This window comes from Strongylocentrotus purpuratus, unplaced genomic scaffold, assembly GCF_000002235.5.
Source record: "Strongylocentrotus purpuratus isolate Spur 01 unplaced genomic scaffold, Spur_5.0 spur5_scaffold_11, whole genome shotgun sequence".
Taxonomy (NCBI): Eukaryota; Metazoa; Echinodermata; class Echinoidea; order Camarodonta; family Strongylocentrotidae; genus Strongylocentrotus; species Strongylocentrotus purpuratus.
In genome coordinates, this window is record NW_022145596.1 from 16,265,539 (window position 1) to 16,277,790 (window position 12,252).

Consider the following 12,252-nt stretch of genomic DNA (forward strand, 5'->3'; position numbering starts at 1 on the left):
TACGTCTGGCTCCACTAGACCTCCGGTTATAGAGACAGAACGATCGCCTATGCCAGCCTGTGTTGAACTTATTCCGCTAGATTTTAGCCGTTAGGCCCCTCCCACAAACATGAACAAACTTGCCACGGCCGTATTGTTATGCCCCCAAAATCCCCCAAAATGTCATTTTACCTCGTTCATTTCCAATTTTAAATTAGGCCTAGGCTATAATACATCGGTTCCACTTACTAACTTGATTGATATAATCCGTTTAATGGTCCCTTTTAAGGAAATTATCGGTCAAAATCGACATCCATGTTGAAAATCTTGCAAGCCGTGTTAAACTCTCGCTGCCGTCAATCTCATCCCTTCTAGTCTACGCCGAAGGCAAAATGATTATGAAGGAAAAACTGTGATAACGCCATTACGAACGTGTAGATGGCGCACAGTTTTTTCCTTCATAATCATTTTGCCTTCGGCGTAGACTAGAAGGGATGAGATTGACGGCAGCGAGAGTTTAACACGGCTTGCAAGATTTTCAACATGGATGTCGATTTTGACCGATAATTTCCTTAAAAGGGACCATTAAACGGATTATACCAATCAAGTTAGTAAGTGGAACCGATGTATTATAGCCTAGGCCTAATTTAAAATTGGAAATGAACGAGGTAAAATGACATTTTGGGGGATTTTGGGGGCATAACAATACGGCCGTGGCAAGTTTGTTCATGTTTGTGGGAGGGGCCTAACGGCTAAAATCTAGCGGAATAAGTTCAACACAGGCTGGCATAGGCAGTCGTTCAGTCTCTATAACCGGAGGTCTAGTGGAGCCAGACGTAGTCTCAGTGGAACAACCGACGATTATAGAGACTGAAGCTTTCGGTCTAGTATTATACAAGCACACTCACCCGGAACTTCGGGGGAGCTACGCTACTGTTATTGCTAAACTAGCGGAATAGATTTCGATGATACATCTTTAATTTGCTTTGTGTTATCTCTGCCTCAGCTCACCACAGCAGCTGCCGTCAGCTAGCTAGCTCAGCGTCGACCTCAATTCAGCGAAGTCTATTTTGTAAACAGTAAACTCATCTCGTCTTTCTTTGACATCCGGCGTAAGAGAGGTTGATAAATTAAGATTAATTCTTATGTTTACAATAAGTATCAATAAGTATAAATGTGCCTAGAAAAGACCTTAGTACAACAAATTAATGTGTGAAGGTTAGGTGATACCCAGGGTATGTCTTGATTTTGGGACTAACTGAAGTGAATTATAATTACCAAAATGGGAATTAGATCTAGATTTCATGTTTTCTTTTCTCATTGTCTACTACAAATAAAAATTTGCTTTGAATAGTCTAGATTCTATTGCAATTATGTCTTTTTGATAAGATTATGATCACTCTTAATTTCCTCCTTCCCATCCATCTCACTTTTTAACCTCATTATTAGCCTCAGGAATTAAGGCCGATCTACATCAAGGAAGACAGCTACCACAGTTTGACGGGATTGATCCGGTGTATTCTAAGATGATGCTGAATGAGGGGAGGTTCTCGTCCAGCAAGGGGATCCATGTCACCGTATCTCGTCTGATCACCATCATGATGTGCGTCATGGTGGTCGGTTTCTTGATGAGTATTGCTCTGGCTCTCATCTACAGCTTTGAGGCGACAACATCCACGCATTGCAGGGTACATATACTTTTTAAATTCAGTATTATTCATCCAAATTGAATAAATGGAAATGTTACATATGTGATTATTTTATTTTTACAAGCAATAAAAATATATATGTAAATAATAAAAACAAAAACAATTGAAATTAATATAAGTGATACACAAACGGTGACATATACATATAGTAGAGTCACATTAAAGTCAAATTACACATAGCATGAACACTAAGAAAGAGTAAAACTAAAGGGGGAAAGGGGGTGAATAGAGGAAGAAGGACAGATGATCAAGGTGGGGAGAGAAGGGAAGGGTATATTATGAGAAAGGGAAAGAGAGATGATACGAAGTGAAGAAATGAAGAAGTAGGGATGATTGTAGAAGAAATAGATAAAAGATGTATCTTGAAATTAAAAAGGTATTGGACAAGAAGTTATGAAATCTCACTATGAAATTAGTAAACACTTTCTTATCTTAAAGAATATTAAAGAATAGACGGGGATATTAAATATGTAAAGACACTGTGTATATGTATAAATCAAGAACTTATTATTATTTAATTAACATATCTGGCATTGTAGATCATTTATTATGAACTTCATGTCTACAAGTTTTGTAAGAATGTCATTTTATTTAATTCCATGTTTGTTCTGATCAGGTAAAAAACTACCTCCCGTCTATCAGCGCAGCCATCGCCGAACCCCCATCCTCCTACGTGTGGCGGTTTGTGATTGTATTATGCTCTGGACAAAGGCTCTTCTGCGTCGCATTCCACTACGGCTTATACGCGAGTGTGAACTCGCCCAACGTCTATTACACGCTGCTGTGCAAGGCATGCTTCACTTGTGAATTGGTGGAAAACTTTGCCCTTATAGGATTAACATGTGTGTCGTCCTCCGAAAACTTTCGTGAGTATGATTATTGTTACTATCAGGTATTAATTCATTAACATCACTAACTGTTAATCTGTTCGCGGTTTATTGTTTGCCTAATAACAATATTTTATAAAATGAGTCAAACTAATAATAATAATAATGATAATAATATTGATATTGATAGTAATAATAATAATAATTACAATGAAAGATTGTGTTGGTAATTACTCTGGATATATGAACAAACATTGAAAATAATGTAAATTTAGAGAAAATATCTATATAATGTGAATGTTTATTGTCTCTATACTCTTTTTATATTGTATATGTATCATGTCACATGTACATTGTATTTTATTTTTTTCTGTGAATAAATTTGCATTTTAACACAACAAATTTCCTTTAGGACCAATACATTTGAATTGAATGAATTGAATTGAATTGAACTGGAATGTACACAGCATTCCATTGCCAGTTAGTGATGTCAGTGAATTAAAATCTTAAACGTTAGAACACTGTTTATGTTCCAGGTACGTATTTCTGTGCCACATTTTGCTATTGGTTAAAACTTCTTTTGTAAAATACTATCATGTTGTTTTAGTAGAAAGTAAGTACATGTATTCAGTTTGTTTGAAGATTTTCTATTAGTTTATAAAAGTTAAGATCATCTATGATATAATATAACATTCTGCTTTTCTTTCAGCTGTTCATGAAAACATGTTCATTGTTTTCCAAGTATGTTCAATGATCTTCATGGTCCTGATGTGTGCTGTACACAAACTAGCGATTAGCAGCGGTATACCACCGTCAAAATCAGTGAGTGTGAATTAAGGAGAAGTTTGAGTTCAGGGGGGTGTTTCACAAAGATTATAAGTCAAACTTAACTCCAAGTTGGACTTAAACATTACGGAGAGCCATTTGTAGCCTTTTAAATAAAATATATTAAAAAGCAAAAATTCAAGTATTTTAGACTTTTCATGAGTTCCAAATTAAGAATATGATATCTCCTTGAAAATAGAAAATATGAATGATTTGAATCCACATTTAATGCCTTTTAAAATAACTTTTACAAAATATTTTCAAAGATGCTAACAGCTTTCCATGATTATCAAGTTCAACTAATAGGAACTTTGTGAAACACCCCCCTGGTAAAGATGAAAAGCAATTTATGTTTGAAAGAATAATAATAGAAGAAAGGTCCCTTGAATAGAATTGCTCTTCAACTGTCCTCATATACAAAAAAATGATGAGAGGTGAAGAATGCAACTGCAGTGTAAAATACCTATGCATTACAGACATACTTTCAATAGTATATATAAAGTGCTGTATACGATAAGTGGAATATTATTATTATTATTATTATTATTATTATTATCTATGTAAAGGTTTCTGCAAATCAGTGAGTCTTCAATAAAGCTTTTTCTTATGACAAGTGGAAAGCTGTTCCTAAGCTTTGCAAAAGGCACTAATTAAAAGCGCCATATCTACGAGTAACATTTGATTCAGAGTGAGGCTTATTTAGGAGGAGCCTAGCTGCCTTTTCAATCTCTAGATCGACAGTTAATTGAATATACCGCTAAACTTTATAGGCATCTTGACTTGTGGCATACCCATTCTTCTTTCATTACATCTTGGACGGTAGTGCTAAATTGATAAAGCTAAGGAGTAGAGAAATAGTCTCCAAAATGCTGCCTTTAACACAAAATTTACTTTATTGTCCCATGAGAGTGCAAAATGATGCAATTATGGCTCAAAATGTCAAGGCATGAAAAGTCAGAATTACACAAATTAATTTATTGTCCCTTGTGAGTGCAATATGATGCATTTATGGCTTCTAACCATCATTGGGTGGTAAAGAGTAGTGACAATCCTTGACTGATACCAGAATATTCAATTCAATTCAAAATCATTTTATTCTTGAACATCAAATAAAACATCAGATTGTACAATCGTAAATAATTACATTTGGATTCGTAAATAGTTACATTTGTTTCGTAAATAATTACATTTGATATTTTGTATTAACAGGAGCAGAGCACCTTGAATAGGCTGTACTTGCATTGTGGAACCAACGTATCATCATTCTTCATCGCAATCTACTTCTACTTCAGACACACCACCCATTGTGAAACTGGAAGTAAGTTTACTAAGAGTATTAAAGGGCAAGTTCACTCCAAAAATAACTTACTTTCAATTAGAAGCAGGAAAATCAGACAAACCAATCAAAAAAGGTTAATACAAAAATTCACAACTTTCTTATTAGTTATCAGATTTTGCTCAAACTTTTATTGATTGGTTTGTCTGATTTTTCTTCTTCTTTTGAAAGTGAATTATTTTGGGAGTGGACTTGCCCTTTAAAGATGTCTATCATCTGGTGGTAGCCAGAAGGGCAGGGACTTGTAAAATCTTACAAAGAAATAATACCCTTCTGGCTTTTGATAACTATTCATACCAATAATCATAACAATTATTCATACCATCACCAAGGTTTCTCTCTTTTTTTAAGTTTGTGAAAAATTGATCTGTGCCGAAATTATGTTTATTTGAAATGTGACAACTTAAAGCGTACATTTAAAAGTATTCAAGAAAGGCCCTAATTCAACCAGTCCATCTTTCATTCTTAGTTATGTTTATTTTATTAAAACATCAAATGTACAATGTTGTGCTTAAATTGTTTATTTCTGCATACATTGTATATTTTTAAGGGATGTGAAATTAAAAAATGAATTGTAATATAAAAAGGGGTATGAATAATGAAACCACCCCATTGTGTATATCAATGACGAACCCTTGGGCTGCTAACATAACATGGAACTTGTTGAAATAATATTTCCTTTAAAATAATTGATGGTACCTTTAAGCAAGAATTAGAAAACATCTTTACATGTTTTAGATGATTTTAGATGATTTTTGATAGAGCATGCTCTCCTAAACTTGAACATTTCTTTTTTCTTCTCAACGAATCCAAGGCCCTTTACCAGAAAACTATCAAAAGAACACCTTCAATCTTTGGTTATTGTTAAGAACTGTCTCCTTTTCATGTAACAAAAACCAACAGCCCTTGTAAGAAGTCTCCCCTTATTGTGACACTGCAAAAAAATAAAAATATATATATATACATATTACCATATTGATGAAGTTTACCAATGAAAACCTTTTTTATGATAAATTTTTCATTGAAATGGACATCGTTTCTACTACAAGTATTTATTTGAATTTTTCTATTTCTGCAGTGTACACCATATTTGCCTTATTTGAGTACATTGTGGTGCTTTCCAACATAGCTTTCCATTTCATCGTGACTTTCAACTTTCAAGAGAGAGAACTTGTGCTAGGTAGCAGGATCCATGGCAAATAAAACTTTTACTTCAGGTAAATTTTTCTTCTCTATGTATTATTTATTTGAATTTTTCTATTTCTGCAGTATACACCTTATTTGCCTTCTTTGAGTACATTGTAGTGCTCACCAACATAGCTTTCCATTACATCGTGACTTTCAACTTTCAAGAGAGAGAACTTGTGCTAGGTAGAAGGATCCATGGCATATAAATCTTTACTTCAGGTAAATTTGTCTTCTCTTCACACCACTATCTCCCCCCCCCCCCCCCCCCCCCCTGCTCCTCTTTCTCAGCATTGTGAGCATCTGTAAAACGGCGCCTGGCTGGAATGCTCCCCAGGGAGTGGAAAATGTGCATACATTGTGTACGGGCAAACCTAAATCCGATGACAAGGGTAATAGTATATAAAGTATGTATGTAAAGTGCTTAGAGACATCACCGATGTATTAAGCGCTATATAAAAGCAGAATATTATTATTATTTAGGACAAGGAGGCCATTTGACCCTTGTGACAGGTTGCCAACCACGTTACATTTTGGAAACATACTAATACATAAATGCCATTATTACCTGCCAGTCTGACTTAATCTTGCTGTCAATGTTATTAAGGATATATTTTATGGCATAGCCACCCACATCTACCCCCCCCCCCCCCCCCCCCATCGAAATTTACCATTTATTATTATTTTCTCTATTATTTTTTCTTTTTCATTTGTTTGCCTTTCACAGACAACTCTCAGCGATTGTATCTTCCAACTCTTCTTCTTTCATCTCTGCTCAACTCATGAAGTCATTAGAGGGAGACAAACATATATGTAAGCTCTGTAATCTCTGCACAACTCATGAAGTCATCATATGATAACTGACAGTAGAGGGAGACAAACATCTCTGTAAGCTCTGTAATCTCTGCTCAACTCATGCAGTCATTAGAGGGAGACAAACATATATGTAAGCTCTGTAATCTCTGCTCAACTCATGCAGTCATAATATGATTACTGACAGTAGAGGGAGACAGACAAACATCTCTGTAAGCACCGAGAATATTTTACTGTGTAAATCCAGTTACCGTTGCAATTCTTTTTGATTGTGTCTCGCTTTCAAGTGCATTATTAGTAAGACAAGGTTGTGTGTGATTTTGATTAATTGAGGATATGTAAGAACAAAGAACTCACTTTGAAAACTAGTAATGAGGTTGCAATTATTTTGATTTATCACTTTTGTTATCATGTTCAGTTTTATTTCATAGATTTGTGCACCATGTCTCATTTTATTTGAGATATCTCATTTCACTTTCACAATATGTATTTAACGCTGTTACAGATAACGTATGATGTGTGCCTTTAAATATATCCCATCTCCTATCTGTAACAGGTCAACGTTGTACTGTCTTATATACATCCATAGTTTATCAATAACTAATCAATATTTTCACAGGAAGTGAAGAGAAAGATACAAGAAAGTTGAAATGTTAACAAACGTCATTCTTCTCAAGAAGTGTGATTTACTGTGATAGACATATTTTGAGTAGAAGCTATGACACACTTGGCATTTTAGCCTAAACATGACATTCCACAGCTTTGAGAAAGTTTATGACGTACTTACTGGTCAAGGGTCAGCATCTCCCAATAGAGAGTGTATACCGGTCAAGGGTCAACATCTCCCAATAGAGAGTGTATACCGGTCACTTGGTCAAGGGTCAGCATCTCCCAATAGAGGGTGTATACTGGTCACTTGATCAAGGGTCAGCATCTCCCAATATAGGGTGTATATTGGTCAAGGGCCAACATCTCCCAATAGAGAGTGTATACCGGTCACTTGGTCAAGGGTCAGCATCTCCCAATAGAGGGTGTATACTGGTCACTTGGTCAAGGGTCAGCATCTCCCAATAGAGGGTGTATATTGGTCAAGGGTCAACATCTCCCAATAGAGAGTGTATACCGGTCACTTGGTCAAGGGTCAGCATCTCCCAATAGAGGGTGTATACCGGTCACTTGGTCAAGGGTCAGCATCTCCCAATAGAGGATGTATACTGGTCACTTGGTCAAGGGTCAGCATCTCCCAATAGAGGGTGTATATTGGTCAAGGGTCAACATCTCCCAATAGAGAGTGTATACCGGTCACTTGGTCAAGGGTCAGCATCTCCCAATAGAGGGTGTATACCGGTCACTTGGTCAAGGGTCAGCATCTCCCAATAGAGATGTTTTTGTGTGCAGTACTCGCAATTTCCTTCTCATGTTGGTGATGCCAGTAACTCAAAGTATACAGCGATTCTTTTGTAGTGCAAGATCAACCCATTTTATTCTACCCAGTGTCTTTCACAAAATAATCACATTACCATAACTCTTCTTATCTTACAAATTATTCTCCTAAAGAAAGTGTATCCCCTTTTTATCAGGGATTGATGATACCCTAAAACTGATATTCTAAAAAGTCATACCTTCATAGATTCTGTAAGCCTGTAACTTTTATTCCAAGTATGAAATATTATGGTGTAGTTACAATGCATGCTAATAGCACCATTTGAATTTTTATCCATTGCCATGACTCCAGAAAAAATGTACTTAATGTTTCACTTCATATTTTTAGTTCTTATATACAGTCAAACCTGTCCATAGCGACCGCCCATGGGAAACACAAAAAGTGGCCTTTGTAGATGGGTTCCTTTAGTTCATGATTGAATGAGAAACCATTTTCAAGGGAAACAACAAATGTGGCCTTTGTAGGCAGGTGGTCTTTGTAAACAGGTGGTCACTAAAGCAGGTTTGACTGTGTATATATGTACATCATATTTTACTCTACATCAAATGCTGTATGTATACCGCCTTCAAAGTAGTCAGATGAAACAGAGTGAACCCACTTTATATCAACTTCTATGCAATGTAATTGCTTGTTTAGTATGTTGACAGTCAGGTGTCAGTCCTGTTGTTGTGATGGTGGATTTATGTTGCATTCTTAATTGGAACATAATGTATTGAAGTCATTGTTTTTTTGTGTGTGCTGGGATTCTTCTGTGATTTGTGTAAGTAATTTCCTAAGCCCTCAGGGTGACCATATGGTAGGAATACTCCCCAGAGAGTGGAGATGATGCGCATTGTGAATCCAATGACCGGGGTAATAATACCTGTAAAGCGCTTAGAGACAGTGTTCCGCATTAAGTGCTATATAAATCCAGATGATTATTATTATTATAATTATGATGCTGTGATTCTATGTAGACATAACAGTACATGTTTATGGTCTGCAAATGTAGACTTTGTAGATCTTGTAGATCTTTCATGAACCTTATTTCTTGCATTATGTTGTATATATATTGTACTAGAGGCTTTTAGGACACCTACAGTAAGCAGTGGTCAGGATGAGGATCATGAAGCAAGTGCCATCGATATTCATTTTGACATATGTAAAATGAAATGAATTAATGAAATTAAATATTGTTGAATGATACAATCAAATTAACCTATAGAAAGAGGCTAAGTATATCCAGTTATTTTAGTTATGAAGGCTTGAAAAATCAAATAAAATGCTGTAATTAGTTGAAATATATTACATTCCTTGTACAATGCCTGGAACATTGTTTTACCGGCCCTCTTGCGCTCTCTCTCTCTCTCTCTCTCTCTCTCTCTCTTTCTCTCTCTCTCTCTCTCTCTCTCTCTTTCTCTCTTTCTCTCTTTCTCTTTCTGCCCCTCTCACTCTTTGTCATTTAGCACAATTTTTTGGGGTACAGATTCAGATAATCACTTCAATTGTAAGTCTTTCTATAAAAAGAAATCAAATCCTTGTATTGTGGTATACGTAGAAGGGTCAAATGTTCATTATTTCTTCTCATTTCCCCAGTGCCTTGTATTTCAAAAACGATTTCAAAGACGCACACAAATTTAAAAAATAGAAATAAAAAAAAGAAAAGCCTCGTACATCTTTTCAAATGCGCAAACAGTACGATGACGTGTTGATGCAAGCTTAGCTAGAGGCAGCACAGTAGGGTATTGGAATTACCCTTTAAAAAAAAAATTGTATTTCTTGAAAGTCTTTCCGATCACGTTTCCGTTATATTTCACCTTGGTTTATTATTTTCTTTGTTGGTTTATTAAGCATGTGCAATGCAGAGACCATGTGTAGTCTGTAGCAACTATAGAACTTGATTATATGTTTTTCATATTATATTTTTTATCGCAGGAGTACTATTTTTGTAGTCGTATCAAAATCTGCTTGATTTTCCTTTTGCAAAATAGTTGTAATGATATTTGTCTTGTCTTATCTGTGAGAGGAACTTTTATGTTTTATTCTTTTTAATTATTTTGTTGTTGTTGTTTTTAGGCTAAGAAATGGTGGTCTCCTCTGACCTAAGATCAAAGAAAACTCATTCAGTTTTAACCATAGAGGAATTTATTTGTACATACACATACTACATGAAATAGTATGTGACTTCAGAGATCATGCAATGAAAATAGTTCAATTTGATAGCTATTTCTAAAAAAAATTGACCTGTGTATACTTATTAGTCAATGGGGCAAGAAATGATCTTTTAAGATACCAGGGGGTGTTTCACAAAGATCCTAAGTTGAACTTATCTTTAAGTTGGACTTAAAAATTATGAAAAGCCATTAGCATCTATGAAAATATTTTGTAAAAGTTATTTTAAAAGGCATAAAATGTTTATTCAAATCATTCATATTTTCTATTATCAAGGAGATTTCATGTTCTTATGTGGAATTTATGAAAAGTCTAAAATAAATGAATTTTTGCTTTTGAATATATATAGTTCGACTTAGAATCTTTGTGAAACACCCCCTGGGGTTGCCAGTAGCTTGATTAAGGCCTTGATTGGAAGTACATGTATTACTGTAATTTTGATGTCATTATTGTTCAGATTTCTGTATTTTTCTTAAATTTTAAAGTGGAAGGGATCAGTTTGGGGTTCATATATTGCTTGCCAACTATTACCAGGCGAAAAGAAAAAATGAGTTGGCTGAAGGTCAGTTATTTAGACAGGTCCTTGAGAATGTTCTTCAATTATTCCTTTTGTAAGCTTACTCCCTATTCTCATTTGTAGTGGTTTACATTTCAGGATACAAATAACCTTTTCTTAATGTTTTTGTTTGTTATTTTGTTGATGCTGTCAATCATATGTTCAGTTTCCTCAAGGCCCCCTTCAAACGAATTTCAGATCAGATTTCTTTTATGGCTAACAAATGTAAAGCAATTATCCATTTGTACTGGCAGCTTAGGAGAAGGTTTTTCAGTGTGCAAAGTCCTGGCAAGAACATTTGAGATCAGATGAAGGACAGTTGGACACGAAAGATGAACGCTGCTATAATTTTTCCTTTCATAAGGTAGAGAATTTGACAAGAAGGTCAAACTAGTGTCAAAACATGGCCAATACCTTAGGTTTATATTTTCATTTGCACGCATTTGAACCCCTGTCATGTTGTAATACATTGGATTTCAAGTAGATTACCTTTTTTTGGAAGGGGGGGGGGTGGGGAAATTATCCATTTCCCAGAGATGAGCAGAATCAAACCCATTTTCATGTTTCTTTCTTTCTTTTTCTCTCCCTCTGTCCTTCTTTCCTTAAACCGTTGCTATTAATGTCACATGCAGGGGATTAAAGAGAAAATAGTCATGTTTACATACAGTCTTGTATTCTGTTATGTAATATTCCTTTGTTATACATTCCACTTTTGATAAAACAAGAAGTTTCCCATCTACTTAGACAATCCCACATCGATGAATATTGTAATTTACGTTATTTTTATATATTTCAAAAAAAAAAAATTGCAGCAAGTACGAAATTACGTGTGACCTGTGTAAGCGGATTTGCGGCAATAATGATTTTTTTTTTTTAATAAAGAATTTTTTCTTTTGCCTGCGCATCCACTATCTTAAAATAAAAGAAAAAACTGATTCATTTTACGTTCAATGAAGATCTACTTCTTGTCCTCATTACTTTGTGCTATTTTGTATAACAACCATCCTATGAGCCTGAATGCAGTACATCATTGTGTAGCGATTATGATTAAGCCCATTGTGTTGATTTATTTGTGCGCAATATCTTCTCTACATAAATTGATTTCAAGAAGAATCTGTGATAGTTTTCCTCATGATTGGTCGTAAAATGTGAAGAGAAAAAACAATAAAAAGATGGATGTGAAAAATAAATTAAACCGTTTACGATTTTTTTGTTTTTTTTGTTAAAGTAGATATTCATTGATTTTAAAAACTAACTTTATTTTCATTATTGCAAAGTTGAAACTTTGATTCGACAAGGTTATCAAAATTCAATGCTTGAATACATTCGAAGTAATGATTATTATAAATTACAAAACGCTTAAATACAGCCCCGGCATAGCACCTGAAGAGCTCTCCGAACGCTGCTGAGAAATCATGTATGAGATC

At 34.9% G+C, this 12,252-nt stretch overlaps 1 protein-coding gene and 1 long non-coding RNA gene across 3 annotated transcripts; both read left to right on the plus strand.

Moving 5' to 3' along the window:
- The first annotated feature begins 878 nt into the window (after positions 1 to 878).
- LOC100888973 (post-GPI attachment to proteins factor 2) lies at positions 879 to 7,267 on the plus strand. 2 transcript variants are annotated; one of them, XM_030980809.1, is made up of 7 exons: positions 879 to 1,100; positions 1,429 to 1,667; positions 2,305 to 2,554; positions 3,225 to 3,337; positions 4,550 to 4,658; positions 5,946 to 6,083; positions 6,589 to 7,267. In XM_030980809.1, the coding sequence occupies exons 2-6, from the start codon at positions 1,506 to 1,508 to the stop codon at positions 6,068 to 6,070; spliced, it is 759 nt and encodes a 252-aa protein (XP_030836669.1). In that variant the 5' UTR covers positions 879 to 1,100; positions 1,429 to 1,505; the 3' UTR covers positions 6,071 to 6,083; positions 6,589 to 7,267. The 2 variants fall into 2 exon arrangements, with proteins under 2 accessions (XP_030836669.1, XP_011680627.1); XM_011682325.2 differs by lacking the exon at positions 5,946 to 6,083 and adding an exon at positions 5,755 to 5,893 and having other exon boundaries at positions 880 to 1,100.
- A 3,287-nt stretch (positions 7,268 to 10,554) lies between these two features.
- On the plus strand, positions 10,555 to 12,015 carry LOC105446037. Its single transcript, XR_973601.2, has 2 exons — positions 10,555 to 11,090; positions 11,134 to 12,015. It is a non-coding gene; the product is annotated as an uncharacterized LOC105446037 (long non-coding RNA).
- Positions 12,016 to 12,252: the final 237 nt, after the last annotated feature.